Raw genomic sequence first — 14,684 nt, 5'->3', positions numbered from 1 at the left:
TTTTTTTTTTCTTCAAAGGCAAAGCGGAAGCAAGACACACGGTTTTATTTTTGTTAAAAATTAAAAAAAAAAAATTACTTTATCCCTAAACCAGTGTTCATACTCGTATCCGTTTAGAATAGACTTGTTTTGAACTCGAACAAGTTCATTTTAAATCTAACCTTAATTCTAATTAAACTATTATAAATTGTCAACTGAAAATTTTGATGCTTTGCCTAATTCTTCACTTTTATTATTATTATTTTTTTAAAGAATTTTGGAAGGAAAACTATTTGCAATTGCCTAGTAATAATTTTCCTTTTTCTCAGCTAAGAAATCTTCAAAATTCAAAGGTAGGCTAGCCTTTGTGTTTTTTCAAACTTAATTTTGAGTTTAGGTCAATTAATTATTAATTATTTAAACTAAATTATAAATGTTAAAGTCAATAAAGTTATTTAAAGTCACGAGATATTCTCTATTTTGAATTTTATGAACTTCATGGTTTTGCCCATAAAATACGCCTCAAGATTAAATTTACATTAATCAATTTTTTTGAAGGCTTAAAGAGAGCACGTAACATTATAACATTTAAATTCAACCGTAACTAAGCATCTAAAGTTGTAATAAATTATATGATTTGATATTTAACTACCGTTGGACGTGGAATTTTGGACGTAACATTAATGAATGAACAGAGGGGTTGTCCCACCGACCATCAAGATTTTTTCCGTCAAGGTTCAAATCAGACTTTATAATATGAAAACGAAATCCATCAATAATAAATTATTGAAAGTTTGTATTTGAAATGTATATTATAATAGAGGTAAAAATATATATATATATTTATATTTTTTATAGTCAGAGTCCATTTGTATTTATTATATTTGTTAAACAGATAAATTTAAGGTATAATAACTGAATTTATAATTATTATATCAAATAAATTAAATATTTTATAAATATGATAAAAACTCGAATTCAGATTCTTATCTTGAAAATTATAATGTTTTATCAGTTTTGCTAACATTTGGAGTTAATAATATATATTTTAAGGTGTATTAAAAATTATATGATGTAATAAACGTATCAAATGATACGATATATATTATAAACTATAATATATATTATTTATATGAATCAATATATATTTTAAAAAAATTAATGACCTAATAAGTGTGTATTTAAAAAATTTTTGAATTTTTAAAAATGTTTACGATATTTTTTAAAATAATAATATTATAATTAAAATTTCTTATTTTTAATTTTTAAAAGATGTATACAAAATGATGTATAATATAAAATAGCAATGTTATGTGTACCTGTTTTTGGTACACAATTTATATACACAGTGATGTGTCATCATGTAATTAGTTGATTTTAAAATATGTATCATCATATGATAAAAAAAAATTTAATCACATGAGAATATCTCATCTGTATATATAAATTATATACCAAAAATATATATACATAGTTTTATTAAAAAAGAAAACGTCTTTTACCTTCTAGAGATGGTTTTGATGGTGATGAGGTGGGCTTAGAAGACGGGGAGTTTGGATTTAAGTTTTTTAAGGATATATTGAGATAATACTCCTCATTAATTAAATTAAACCCAACATTTATCCTGATTTATTTGGTTGGTTCTTGGAGACAAATCAACTCAGAGAAGAAGAAAACGTCTTCTTCTGTATCCTCAGGAATGGAAAGGCGTAGGCCGGTCCATATTTACTATAGAACGAACGCGGTATTGACTTGCGGTTCAGTGGGGGTTTAGTCCTAGAATACTAGGATTAACTAGAGTCAACCCTGAGGTTTGACTGATTATTAAATAATTATAATAGAGATCGATACTATTTTAAGATTTTATTATTAATTTATTTGATATAATTAATTTTTATTAGAAAGACAAATTAGCTTAGATGAGAATTTTTTGGTTAAAAAATAAAAAAACAAATGAAAACGTCTTCTTCTATGCCCTCCAGGAAGGAAAGGCGTAGACCAGTACAGAATTACTTTAGATAGAAAGAACACGTTTTTGACCTGCGACTTAGTGCGGTTTTGTCATAAAAAGTTAATTATGTCAACCTGAGGTTTGACTGACGTAATTTTCTTGTGTAATTTTAAAAAATTGACACCAACGCAAAAAAAACAAAAGAGTTTTTTATTATACAATAAAATTATGTGTATATATTTTTAAATATATAAATAAAAAATATATAAGATAAATTATATATAAAATAAATATATAATAATATATTATTATGTGATTGATTAATTTTAAATTAAAAATAAAGTAACATCGAATCATTTAATGATAATTATCTGTATATCTATTTTATGTATAAAAAATATATACATACAATATTACTCATATACATAATATATCATCATATTATTAGTTTAAATTATTCAATCACATTATGATACATTATATATATACCTATTTGTATATTAAAAAATGTGTACAGATAACGTTATTCTTCGGCAATAGATAATTTTTGTATAAAGATAAACATGATATTTGGTATATTATTAATTCTTTATTGTACTAGAAAACGAGTAATCATTTTGGTTAAAAGTAAGATTGTAAACAAGTCGAAACGCTTACAAGCGTTTGTTCGCTCAACGTCTCTCAAGTTTGAGTTTTTTGAGTTTGACTCTTAAACCAAACCTGAGTTTAATATTAGAAAGTTCAATAAATATATTATCTTATAATTTAATTCAAATACAATATTATTATGTCTTTAAAAGTTTTAATCCTTATATGTACGTTGTAAAATTTTATTTTTTTAATTTTAAATATTAGGATATGGTTGATAAATATATAAATTATAAATGTTTAAATATAATTTTACAAAATTTTAAAAATTAAAATATAATTTCTCAAGCCAAACTTAAAATAACTATTTCTATCTAATGTTTTATGCATATGCATTGAGATCAAGTTTGAACTAAACACATGATAGTTAAATTGAGTATCATATTATGTATCAAAAATTTAATTTTTTGTATCATATATAAAACATTATATTGTATTATAAGATACGACTTTTTAATAATGAAATAATAAAAAATATATAATTAATACATCATCATTTTTAAAAATATCTTTAAAAATATCTCAAATATTTTTTAAGATATTTTTGAAAATGATAATGTATTAATTATATATTTTTTACTATTTTTAAAAATTTTAAATATCGCATATACATTTATATTATATTATTATTTTATTTAAAAAATATATTAATTAATATCTATAATATATATTATATTATATTATATTATATTATATATTTATTATATTATAGTAAATTAATATATCTCATAATATACACCATTTTTATGATATTAATAACTATGCTATACGCAGGTTCAGCGTGGCTGCATCCCTAGTTGAAAGATCAGCCATTCAGCTCTTGGTCAATGACTGTTAGTTTTAGCCGTCGGAGACGAAGTAAACTCCACTGTACCCTTAAACTCTCAAAATTTCCAATATCACCCACAAGGTACGTGCAGGTTCGTAGGCATTTCTATTGACTCTGTGGAACCCAAGTCAAAAGCTCAAATTATCAAAATCAACACAACACAGCTGGGCAGTCCGATCTCCTAATCCTCCATTATCTTCGCCTGCATGCGGGCTTTGTCCATGAGTTTGAACGCTTTTCTCTCCAGGCTTTTCTTCTGCTTCCGGAAGAGGCACAACGCCGCTGATGAAGCCGATGGCACCGACTCCTCCGACCTCTTCTTCGCTCTCCATACTCTCCAGATAGCCACTAACTTCTTCTCTGAGTTGAATCAGCTTGGCCACGGTGGCTTTGGCCCCGTTTACAAGGTAATTGAAATGCTCTGTGAGGGCCAATTTTGGAAATTTTGTGAATCTCTTTTTAATGAATGATTTTGGGGGAGGAGTTTCTGGCAAAATTTGAAACTCTTGGAGACGCTGAATTTTTTAACTTGGAAGGAGAATTTAAATTTATTATTAATTTTTTATGCTATTTGCTTGTGTAATTTGGAATCGACATTATGGACTTTTCGATACTTACACTGAATTTATGGCTTATTTTTATTGTTTTATTAATATAGGAAACCAGATATTCTGACTGGAAGATTTATCTCTTTATATAATATTAATTGAAAATTTTTTCATGCATGTAGAAAACAAAGTTTCTTTTTTTAAAATTTGTAAGAGATAGCAGGGTAAATATTGTTAATGGGGTCTCTCTAGTTGAGAACTTCAGAGAATAATCAAGAGGCTGGTGCTCGATTTTATGAAAGTTCTAGGAAGTTTTCTGATGACGCTTTGGATGATTTCTAGGGCTGTTTTCATTTAAATTCGAACCAAGCAATTTTACATTAAAAGGTTGGGTAGATCAATGAAATCCTCTCAACATATCGTGGGGAAAGTACCAGAGTGAGACTAGTTGAATGTATTCATTGAACTTTTGATTGCATCATGTCAAAATTTATTGTTGTGGCTAATTTTGAGCATTAATCACAGTTGTTTTTGCTTTTATCCTGTTTGGGCTAAGGCAGGAGTTGCGGTTGGAATTTCTGTCAAATAATTATTCAATGTTAGCCTGTCTTTACAGGGATTGATGCCAAATGGTCAAGAAGTAGCAGTAAAGAAGCTTTCATTAGACTCCAGACAGGGGCTTCGAGAATTTACTAATGAGGTGAAGCTTTTGTTGAAAATTCAGCACAAAAACTTAGTCACTTTGTTCGGTTGCTGTGCTGAAGGACCTGAGAAGATGCTTGTTTATGAGTATCTGCCAAACAGAAGCCTTGATTACTTTCTATTTGGTAAGAGAAAGAGAACAAATAAATTCAACCATGTGGATTTGCATCTATGTTTGACTGACTGAATTTTAGATATTGATATTCAACTGGGTTGTTTGCTATGAGGAAGACTAATCATTTGAGAGATGAAATTTGTCAGACAAAAAGAAGTCTGCATCACTGGATTGGACAACACGATACCGGATAGTTACAGGTGTTGCCAGAGGTCTTCTCTACTTGCATGAAGAGGCCCCAGAAAGGATCATTCATAGAGACATTAAAGCAAGTAATATTTTGTTGGATGGGCAGTTGAACCCAAAAATCTCAGATTTTGGCCTGGCAAGGCTCTTTCCTGGAGAAGACACCCATGTAAATACATTCAAGATTTCTGGTACCTAGTGAGTAGTTCCGCACTTTTTTTTTTCATCTTTTTCTAGACAGTACTCAATAAACAAAAGTGATATTAGTTCCAGGTTGGTTCAAGTTTTCCTGGGCTAATTTGTTGTCAACATTACTTGAGAAGCTAAGAAAAATGCTAGTAATTCAATCTTTTGCTGATGCAGTGGCTATATGGCCCCTGAATATGCGATGCATGGATATTTGTCTGTGAAGACAGATGTTTTCAGCTATGGAATTTTGGTCTTAGAGATAGTAAGTGCAAGGAAAAACCAAGATAGGAGTCTTAGCGCAGAAAAGGTGGACCTCTTGAACTACGTAAGTTAATTCCATGAAGGATTCTTCTGATCATACTTCTTTCCCTAAGTAACTACATATATAACCTTCAATTAATGAGTTAAGGAATGTTCTTAGTTATTCACACCGTGTCCACAGGAGTCTTGGCACAAATGTTTTGGATTGCGTTCATGTTAGATTCAGATTCTGTTTTTCTGGAACTTGTTGCATTTACCCGGTTTAATAGTATAGATGAATCAGTGGGCATAATTTTTCTTGCTTTCTCATACAGACATGGAAACTCTACCAAGATGGGAAGCCATTGGACCTGGTGGATCCAAGCCTTACAAAGTGCAATCATGATGAGGCTGCAATGTGCATTCAGCTAGGCTTGTTATGTTGTCAACAAAGCGTTGCAGATAGGCCTGACATGAATTCTGTTCACCTCATGCTCTCAAGTGACTCGTTTACATTGCCTAGACCAGGTAAACCTGCAATTCAAGGACGTGCAAGCCGGTGGACAACCAGCACTTCAGCACTCACTAAAACTACTAATACTAATACGAATGCTACCAGTACCAACACAGGTGTTACCAGGACTTCTGCAGGTAACAGCTTTGTTGAGGAATTCTCCAGAAACTCCATCTCTTATTCTTCCATTGATGAGGGTAGATAATCTCCATTCATAATAGTGAGTAATTAGCACTATTTATGTATGTAAAGTTTATTATTATTATTATTTTTTGTTTTATTATAGTGGATAGCAATTTAGAATGCAGATAGCTGTTTTTTCAATCTGCTTGTGTTAAATTTGATGAACAAAAATTACTCAGTGGAAATGGAGCTTCAGACCTTTCCCAAAAATACATAATCTGAGATTTTACATTAAATAGGGAGACTGCTGAAAGTATAAAACAATTCAGAATGAAGTGAAACACTTACTGTTGGCGCTTCAGCCGAGGTGGAGGTTCATTTTACCTTTTTCTCCCCTTTTTTCTTTAATCTTTTTTCTCTTTTCTCATTTATTGATTGCCAAAAAATACTTAGACAGGGTCGACAGATTTAGATGCAATTGGGGCTCAAGCGGGTAACTAGACATTTTGGAGTTGGTAAAAACGATAACATTTAGGCAAAACAACATTTGTCAATAACAGATCTAATCGAGAAGCCATAGATCCATTGATGGACAGTTGGTAGTGATACAAAGGTGATAACAACAAGACAGGAATAGTCCAGCTGACTCTTAACCATTTTAGTTTCTATAATTATTTATCAGTGATAGATTAAATTTTATAAAATTTTGGGAATAAATTGTAATTTAACTTCAGTTATGAACTTTATAAAAAGAAAAATTAATCGATATTATTAATTAATTTAACAAGAGGTGAAAAAATCACTTTTTAAAACTTGGGATGAAAAATACCGATTCATTAAAGTTTGGGTGAAAGAGTCTTTTGTTTCAAAAAAAATTATTTTTAATACGTAAAGAAAATTTTGAATACCTAATCGTATATCAAAATGATATAATTTAATGTAATATTTAATTTAAAATCATGTAATCACATATTTAAAAATTATGTTGGGAGCTTTGAATATAAATAAACGTTATTTTATTTTTAATTTAAAATTACTCAATTATATGATAATACATCATGAGTATTCTAAATATGATTCCATTTATATCATGAAAACTCTTACAGAACAAACTTTGTCTTCTAAACTACCCATCACTTGCTCCATTCAAGCTTGTCACAATAAGCTATTAGTAGCAGTAAGCAAATACCTGAACCAGAATCGGAACTAGCCTATCTTGGGTAAGTTCCGGTTTCAATTTGTTGGAACCGGTAGGTTTCGGTTGTAGTTTTGGTTCCAAACACTTAAAAATCGAAACCAAACATAGGAACCAAATCTAATGCACAATAGGTCTCCCTTCATTATCAATCTTGACCTACGCTTGTCTAACTTATTAAACCGCAATAAGCCTCCATTGTCTAACTCATTGAACTATAACAAAGCCTCCCTTCTTTATCCAAAATCAAAAAATTTAAAAAAATTAGAAAAAACAGGTAAAGACTACAGGAAGCAGCATCATGCCAAGATTGATCTTGTTGGGAGAAGAATAACAGTAAATGGCCTATGCTTTGCTTTGCATTAAATGCCAGTAACAACAGTTGTCACGAATCTCCTTATCACTCAAATTCGTTTCTTTTTGCCCAAATGAAAAGCTTCTTCTACTTCTACTTTCAATTACAGCGTGCCCTTTGCTCCTTCTTCTTTTCATTTTGATATTTTAAAAAAATGATTTAACCCAAAATTAAATCTTCAGACTCAAAAAAAAAAAAAAATACCTTATGAGAAATTTGAATTGTCAATTTCAGGTAAGAACCATACCATACTCGGAACCAACCATCCTAGTTCCAAGTGGGGACTTATTACAAGAGGGTTCAGTTCTGATTCCAGTTTTAAGGAATTGATTGGTTCTGGTTCCCTATTTTTCAACAGTGTAATCAAAACCTCTCACCCCTAACAGTTAGAATCTAAGTGTAAGGTATGAGATTTGGATCCTACATTAGAAAATATGAGTTTCTAGTGTAGGTTTTATATAGTTTTGAGCTCTTCAATAAATCTTTAAACCCAAAAATAAAAAAAAGCCCTTATAAGAAATTTTAATTGTTAGTTTCAGATAGGAACCAGACCCTACTCTGAACCGATCATCTTGGTTCCAAGTAGGGACATATTACAAGAGGGTCCAATTTCGATTCCAATTTTTAAGAACTAATCGATTCCAGTTCTCTCTTTTTCAACAAGGTAATCAGAGCCTCTCACCCCTAATTGTTAGGGTCTAAGTATAAGGTGGGTTCTGAATCAAAAGGGTCTCAAATATTAAGAGTTGAAGGTTGAAGAAAAGGGAGTGAGTTGCGAAATGAGTTGCCAATGATGACTTGGCTATCATACACAACAAAATTTTATATTTTAATGGCGGATCAAAGAATGGGATTGCTACCCAATTCGAGATTTTGAGATTCGATTTTCAACTCAATTAAGAAAATTGGAGAGGTTTATCATTTTTTATTTTGCTCTAAATATGGGGAAAGGACTTATTCCCACCCAAAGTTCCCTGCACTTCCAAATTGATATCTCTTAATTATTAAAAACTCAAACATCTATTTATAGACGGTTAAAATTAACAATTTTAGTTCAGTTCTAAGAGTAAAATTATCATTTTATATTAAAAATAATAAAATATTATCTATTTTTCTTAGAATTAAACTTTAAAATATTATATATATTTTTTAAGTTATTTCTTTTCTCACCCTTTTTGGGGAGTTGTCACTAACCGATTCTATCTTGCCTTCTCCCTAGGGTGACAAAGATGAGGAGAAGGTGTCGAAAAAGAGGAACAAAAGGGGAGAGAGAAAGAATCGATCAATGACAGTGTTGAAAAAAGGAAAAGGATAAAAGAAAAAAATTTTACAGAGGAAAATATAACATTTTAAAGTTTAATTTTAGAAGAAATTATTAATTTTTTAAATATAAATAAAATAATCAAATTAGCTAGTGTCATTAATTTAGAGCATTCACAACAGGTGTTCGAGTTTTTAGTAGTCAAAAGGAACCAATTGGAAATGCAATGATCTTTAGGTGGGAATAAAGTCTTCAACAATTAATGAGTGGGACAGTACCCATGCTTGATGCCATTTTTTTCGCTGATTTTCTTCAACAGTTCCCAAGATTTTTCCCACTCGTCAACTTCAAATGATTGAGTCTTGTTTCTCAAATTCTCTCTGACGCTTGCTCTTCCATTTTCAATTCAATTATTAACCAAAGAACAACTCGATAGCATCAGCCCTGATCATTAATTTTTCTTTGTTTTTGGGTTGATGCTGTGTAGTGGCAATAAAAGTCGTAGGTTTTAATATTTTTGCATTGTCCTGTTACAGTTACTTTAAATCTTTGAACCGTAAGGAAAGGATATATATCCTGGACTTAAGCATTAAGGCAGGAATGGAATAATGAATGAGCAATAATTTCTCTTTCTCTAAACAATCTTCCTTCTTCTCATTCCCCTGTTCTTCTATTTTTCTAATATTATCTGATTTGTGCATCAGTTTATACATTGGCCAAGATGAGGCTCAATTGGGAGCTCAAAAACTGCTGTCACCATGACCAAGTTGTGTTTCCTGTTACCGTCTCTGTCTGCGCTGTCGTTATACTTGTGGTATGTATCTCTTTACTCTCTAAGCTTGTAACTTTCGTCTCTGGTTCTCTTCTTTTTCATCAAATCTGACTGCATTACATAGATGAATCACATCACACCCATTTCGTTAAAACAAGAAAAGTTCAAAATTTATTGCTATTTGGTTAAAAATATTGGTTTAAACAGAGTGGGGTTGTGTTTTTCCAAATGGAAACTGCTCCATCGATCCAAATGTTATTACAGTGTAAAAGGGATGGCTAAAATGCCAGTGTTTTAATCATATGTTATTGTCATTTTATGTCTTCTTCCCATTTAAAAACTATTGATTGATTGAAGTAAATGACTCTTTTCTTTTTCCTTTTGTTGAAAGTTATGTAACACAGAAACGAAAACATAAAAACGTATAAACGTGAAAATAAAAATGTTAAAATGTATTTTCTCAAAAATATAGAAAATGAAAATGTGGAAAAACTTATAAATATGAAAAATATAAAGGTTTTTATATAAATATCAAAGTTCAATCTACTAAATAGTATATATCAAATCTGAATAAGCTGATTTTTTTAGCATTATCGACAGTTGGAGAAGTTAGAGATGTGTTTTAACACGCCGGAGAGGAAAGAAGTTTCAAATGTCGAAGAGGAGGAGAGACGAAGTCAAAGGTAGGGTTTGAAATTGTAGAGAAGAATGATACATGAAATCAATTTTTAGTTGATTCCCTTTTCCTAAAAATGTGCCTCAAATTTTTTATATTTCTGAAACACCCAAAACGTTTCATACAAATTTCAGAGTGTTTCAGAAACGTTTCTATCGAAAGTAGTTTGGTTAGATTAATTTTCTGTATAATCCAGCCACAATTAATCTATGGCTTGGGGTTAAAATCTGTTATGGTGAATATTAACTTGGTTCCTTGAAGTTTATTGAGATTTTAGAAGAAAACATCAATTGGTTAGGTATAATGATAGAAAGCAATTCATAAGGGAACTTGGGGATTTCTATGAATGCATAAGGAAGCTTTGGGTTTGTTGGGGGAATGTGTTGCTATCTTAGTACTTCTTCAAATGTGTATTCTCAAATCTGTGTTTCAGGTCTGAATCTTCTCAATTAATTCTTTCAGCTGCGGAGGACGGTGCTGCTGAGACCCTTTAAGCTTGTGACATTATTTCTTCAAGAGGCTAGCCATGCAATTGCCTGTAGACTTACATGTGGTGAAGTAAGAGCTATTTTAAACTTTATATTCTTCACATGAATATGTCTTACATATGGTGAACCAACATATGAAACATTTGGGAATTCTCTAGTTCATCTATTTTAGCATGCAGGTGGCAGGGATCCAGGTTCATCCTGATGAAGGTCGAAAGACAACAACACGTGGTGGCATATACTGGTGTATATTGCCGGCCGGGTGTAATTTCTCTTATCCTTTACTGCTTTGCTCATTTTGTTATATCTTTAGCTCATATCTAACATGGACACTACAATTCCCAAATGTATTTCCAGATTGCATCCTATTCAATGTTAAGATCTGAAACTTCAAAGGGCATTGTACTTATTTGTCAGATCTTGGTTCATCTTTCTGGGGAATGTTACTGATACTAGCATCCACAAATCTTCTTACTGCAAGAATTGCTGCTGGGTGCTTTATTGTTGCTTTGCTTGTGGCACTTGGTGTAGCTGAAAATGTAACTAGTGTAGATACCTGACAAATTTATGTTCTTTCTATTCATGTCTTTTCATCTGTGTAAGACACTATAATTTCTGAAGGCAGAAGATACATGGGATCTTTATGGAAACATAATCCACAGAACTTTACTAGGAACTTGAATGCCAAGTTAACCATATAGAATGAATTTAAAACCACTAAAAAACAGTATATGCCATGAGAAGAGAAAGGTGACTCATTTCACTTCTATACAAAAATTGAAAGAAATTTGTTAATAATAACTGGGTTTCTTAATGTGCTTTTGCTTGTGACCTCTTTAAGATCTATTTGTATTTGTACTTAGGCCTAAGGTTATTCCCACCTAAAATATCCTCTTATCACAAGTTTACACTTTTTATCTTCGAAAATTTCAAATACATACTCATAAATAAAAGATTAAAATTAACGATTTTAGAGATAAAATCGTCATTTTATCAGTAATATTAAAAATAAACTAAAATTTAATCTTTTTTTCCTTACTTAAACTTTAAAAACTAAAAATTTTTTTACAACCCAAATTTTAAAAAATGATAGTTTTCTCCTATGGTTTAGTTTTCAGATCTCTGGTATCAAATCCAATGTCGTCATCAACAACGAATATCTCTCCATACCTTCTCTCCCTCCAACGGTCAAACTTCTCTTGTTTGACAACTTAGACTGCGTTAATTGACACTTAAAATAACTCAATTTCGTCGAAAAGATGAAGACAAGATCCGACGAAAATGAGAGATGACGTGCTAACATGTGATTAGATATTATTTTATCTTTAATTTAAAAACATTCAATTATATGATAACTCATTATTTATATACTCAAATTGTGTACTCGTTATTTTATTGTAAATACAATTCCATTTACATCCCGGAAACTCTTACAGACAAGACTCTCTTCCAATCTATCTATCACCTGACCCATTCAAGCTTCTCTCAATAAGCTTAAAACCATTCAAGCGAATCGAGTCGAGTATTAAGAAGAAACGACTATTTTTCTGGAAAAACAGGACATTGAATATCGTTAATATTTACAGGAGCAGCATCAAGCCTGCAATCAAACTTTACGCGAAAAGCTAGCAAATTTAAAGACTTGGGAAACATCTCGGACGGATTTCCATTAGTAAATCTTTAGAAAAATCCTCCACTGGGACTCATCCAGAGCTTACTGATGTCTCCAGCGGGGTATTGGGTGAGTGAAAGTTGGTTGTTTGAATCAAAAGGGTCTGGAATTTTAAGATTTGAAGGTTGAAGAAGAAGGAGCGAGTTGCGAAATGAGTTGCCAGCAATGACTCAGTTGTCATACACAAGTTTTTATATTATAATGGCGGATCAAAGGATGGGGCTGCTACCCAATTCGAGACTTTGGGATTCGATTTTTAATTTAGTCAAGAAAATTGGAGAAGTTTATTATTTATTTATTAATTTGCTTGAAATATATAATAAAGTTTCAATAATTAATGTGTGGGACAGTGCCCGTGCTCGACGCCATTTTTTTCTCTATTACCCTGTTATTTCCCACTCGTCAACTTCAAATGATTGACCTCGTTTCTCAGATTTTCTCTTGACTCTTGCTCTTCCATTTTCAATTCAATTATCAACCAAAGAACAACCCGATAACATCCGCACTGATTATTAGATTTTCTTTATTTCTGGCTTCATATATTGACCAAGATGAGGCCTAATTGGGAGCTGAAAAACTGCTGTCACCATGAACAAGTTGTGTTTCTTGTTACCGTCTCTGTCTGCACTGTCCTTATACTTGCGGTCTGTATCTCTTTGCTCTCTAAGCTTGTAACTTTGGTCCCTGTTTCTCTTCTTTTTCATCAAATCTTGACTGCATTACATAGACATAGATGAATCACATCACACCCATTTCGTTAAAACAAGAAAAGTTTAATTTCATTGCAGTTTGGTTAGAAATATTGGGTTGAACCGAGTGAGATTGTGTTTTTCCAAATGGGATACTGCTCCATTGATCCGAATGTTATTTCAGTGTAAAACAGTGTAAAAGGGATAGCTAAAATGCCAGTGTTTGAACCATATGTTATTGTCTTTGTATAACTTTTTCCAATTTAAAACTATTGATTGATTGAGGTAAATGAGTATTTTCTTTTCCCTTTTGTGCTTTTTTATTGAAATTACGTTGGTCTGATTTATTTTCCATAATAATCCAGCTATAGTTAATCTATGGCTTGGGGTTAAAATCTCTTATGGTGAATATTAACTTGGTTCCTTGAAGTTTACTGAGATTTTTGAAGAAAATATCAATTGGTTAAGTGCAATGATAGAAAGCAATGCATAAGGGTACTGAGGGATTTCTATGAATGCATGAGGAAACTCCGGGTTTGTTGTGTGAATGTGTTGCTATCTTATTCCTTCTTCAAATGTGTATTCTCAATTCTGTGTTTGAGGTCTGAATCTTCTTAACTAATTCTTTCAGCTGTGGAGGACAATTCTGCTGAGACCCTTCAAGCTTGTGACGGTATTTCTTCATGAGGCCAGCCATGCGATTGCCTGTAAACTTACATGTGGTGAAGTAAGAGCTTTTTTAAGCTTTATATTGTTAACATGAATGTGCCTTTGATAGTTGAATCACAACCATACTTGGTGCATTTTTATTATCTAAACTTGCCTTTAGTATATAAAATGGCCTGGAGGAAGTTTGCAATCTGCATATTTATTTGAGCCTCAATATTTTGCTATGGTAACTGATAAGTTTAAGATCTCAATAATCAAATGACCTTTTTATGATAGGAAATGAAACAAACAGCCATTGTAATTCATTAATTTCTTTTAATTCTCATTATAGAAACGTTCAAGCTTCCTTGCTGCTGGTCAAATTATTAAATTGTCAATTTCATAGTGACTTCATTGATTTCATGTGGGAGGAGATGCTACTTACTGATATTTTCTTCGTATACATTTGCATTTACTAAACACTTTGAAATTCTCTAGCTCATCTATGTTAGCATGCAGGTGGAAGGAATCCAGGTTCATGCTGATGAAGGTGGAACGACAACAACACGTGGTGGCTTATATTGGTGTATATTGCCGGCCGGATGTAATTTCTCTTAACCTTGACTGCTTTGCCCATTTTGTTACATCTGTAGCTTTTATCCAACATGGCCACTACAATTTGCAAATGAATTTTGAATTTGTCATTACATAAAGTCTAAAACCTCTAAGGGCATTGTGCCTGTTTCTTTGTGACGCATACATTTTTGGAATTAATGTGTTTCTCTTGTTATCTTTATTATTGCACTCCAGATCTTGGTTCATCTTTCTGGGGAATGTTACTGATACTAGCATCCACAAATCTACTAACTGCAAGAATTGCTGCAGGGTGCTTTATTCTTGCTTT

The 14,684-nt window shown here is 31.5% G+C and overlaps 3 protein-coding genes across 10 annotated transcripts in view; all 3 read left to right on the top strand.

Annotated features, from left to right (window-relative positions):
- Positions 1–3,368: 3,368 nt before the first annotated feature.
- Positions 3,369–6,320, top strand: LOC123203964 (cysteine-rich receptor-like protein kinase 10). 2 transcript variants are annotated; one of them, XM_044620460.1, is made up of 5 exons: positions 3,369–3,814; positions 4,572–4,782; positions 4,919–5,156; positions 5,322–5,472; positions 5,723–6,320. In XM_044620460.1, the coding sequence occupies exons 1-5, from the start codon at positions 3,614–3,616 to the stop codon at positions 6,104–6,106; spliced, it is 1,185 nt and encodes a 394-aa protein (XP_044476395.1). In that variant the 5' UTR covers positions 3,369–3,613; the 3' UTR covers positions 6,107–6,320. The 2 variants fall into 2 exon arrangements, with proteins under 2 accessions (XP_044476395.1, XP_044476396.1); XM_044620461.1 differs by having other exon boundaries at positions 3,679–3,814; positions 4,559–4,782.
- Positions 6,321–9,137: 2,817 nt separating this feature from the next.
- Positions 9,138–11,447, top strand: LOC123204278. Of its 7 annotated transcripts, XM_044620885.1 has the most exons (5): positions 9,140–9,336; positions 9,540–9,649; positions 10,746–10,841; positions 10,951–11,035; positions 11,129–11,447. In XM_044620885.1, the coding sequence occupies exons 1-5, from the start codon at positions 9,312–9,314 to the stop codon at positions 11,155–11,157; spliced, it is 345 nt and encodes a 114-aa protein (XP_044476820.1). In that variant the 5' UTR covers positions 9,140–9,311; the 3' UTR covers positions 11,158–11,447. The 7 variants fall into 7 exon arrangements, 5 of the variants coding, with proteins under 5 accessions (XP_044476821.1, XP_044476822.1, XP_044476820.1 ...); XM_044620886.1 differs by having other exon boundaries at positions 9,138–9,336; positions 10,944–11,447; XM_044620887.1 differs by adding an exon at positions 10,208–10,290 and having other exon boundaries at positions 9,138–9,336; positions 10,746–11,447.
- Positions 11,448–12,204: 757 nt separating this feature from the next.
- Positions 12,205–14,684, top strand: part of LOC123204339 — a 3,028-nt gene continuing 548 nt past the window's right edge. The window contains exons 1-4 of the mRNA XM_044620943.1: positions 12,205–13,087; positions 13,764–13,859; positions 14,300–14,384; positions 14,591–14,679. Coding sequence (XP_044476878.1) covers positions 12,995–13,087; positions 13,764–13,859; positions 14,300–14,384; positions 14,591–14,679 — 363 coding nt within the window. The 5' untranslated portion in view covers positions 12,205–12,994. The remainder of the gene's footprint in view (positions 13,088–13,763; positions 13,860–14,299; positions 14,385–14,590; positions 14,680–14,684) is intronic.

The sequence above is a fragment of the Mangifera indica genome, chromosome 20 (genome assembly GCF_011075055.1).
Source record: "Mangifera indica cultivar Alphonso chromosome 20, CATAS_Mindica_2.1, whole genome shotgun sequence".
Taxonomy (NCBI): domain Eukaryota; kingdom Viridiplantae; phylum Streptophyta; class Magnoliopsida; order Sapindales; family Anacardiaceae; genus Mangifera; species Mangifera indica.
The sequence above is the reverse complement of the archived record's forward strand: the minus strand, read 5'-3'. Positions and strand labels throughout refer to the sequence as shown.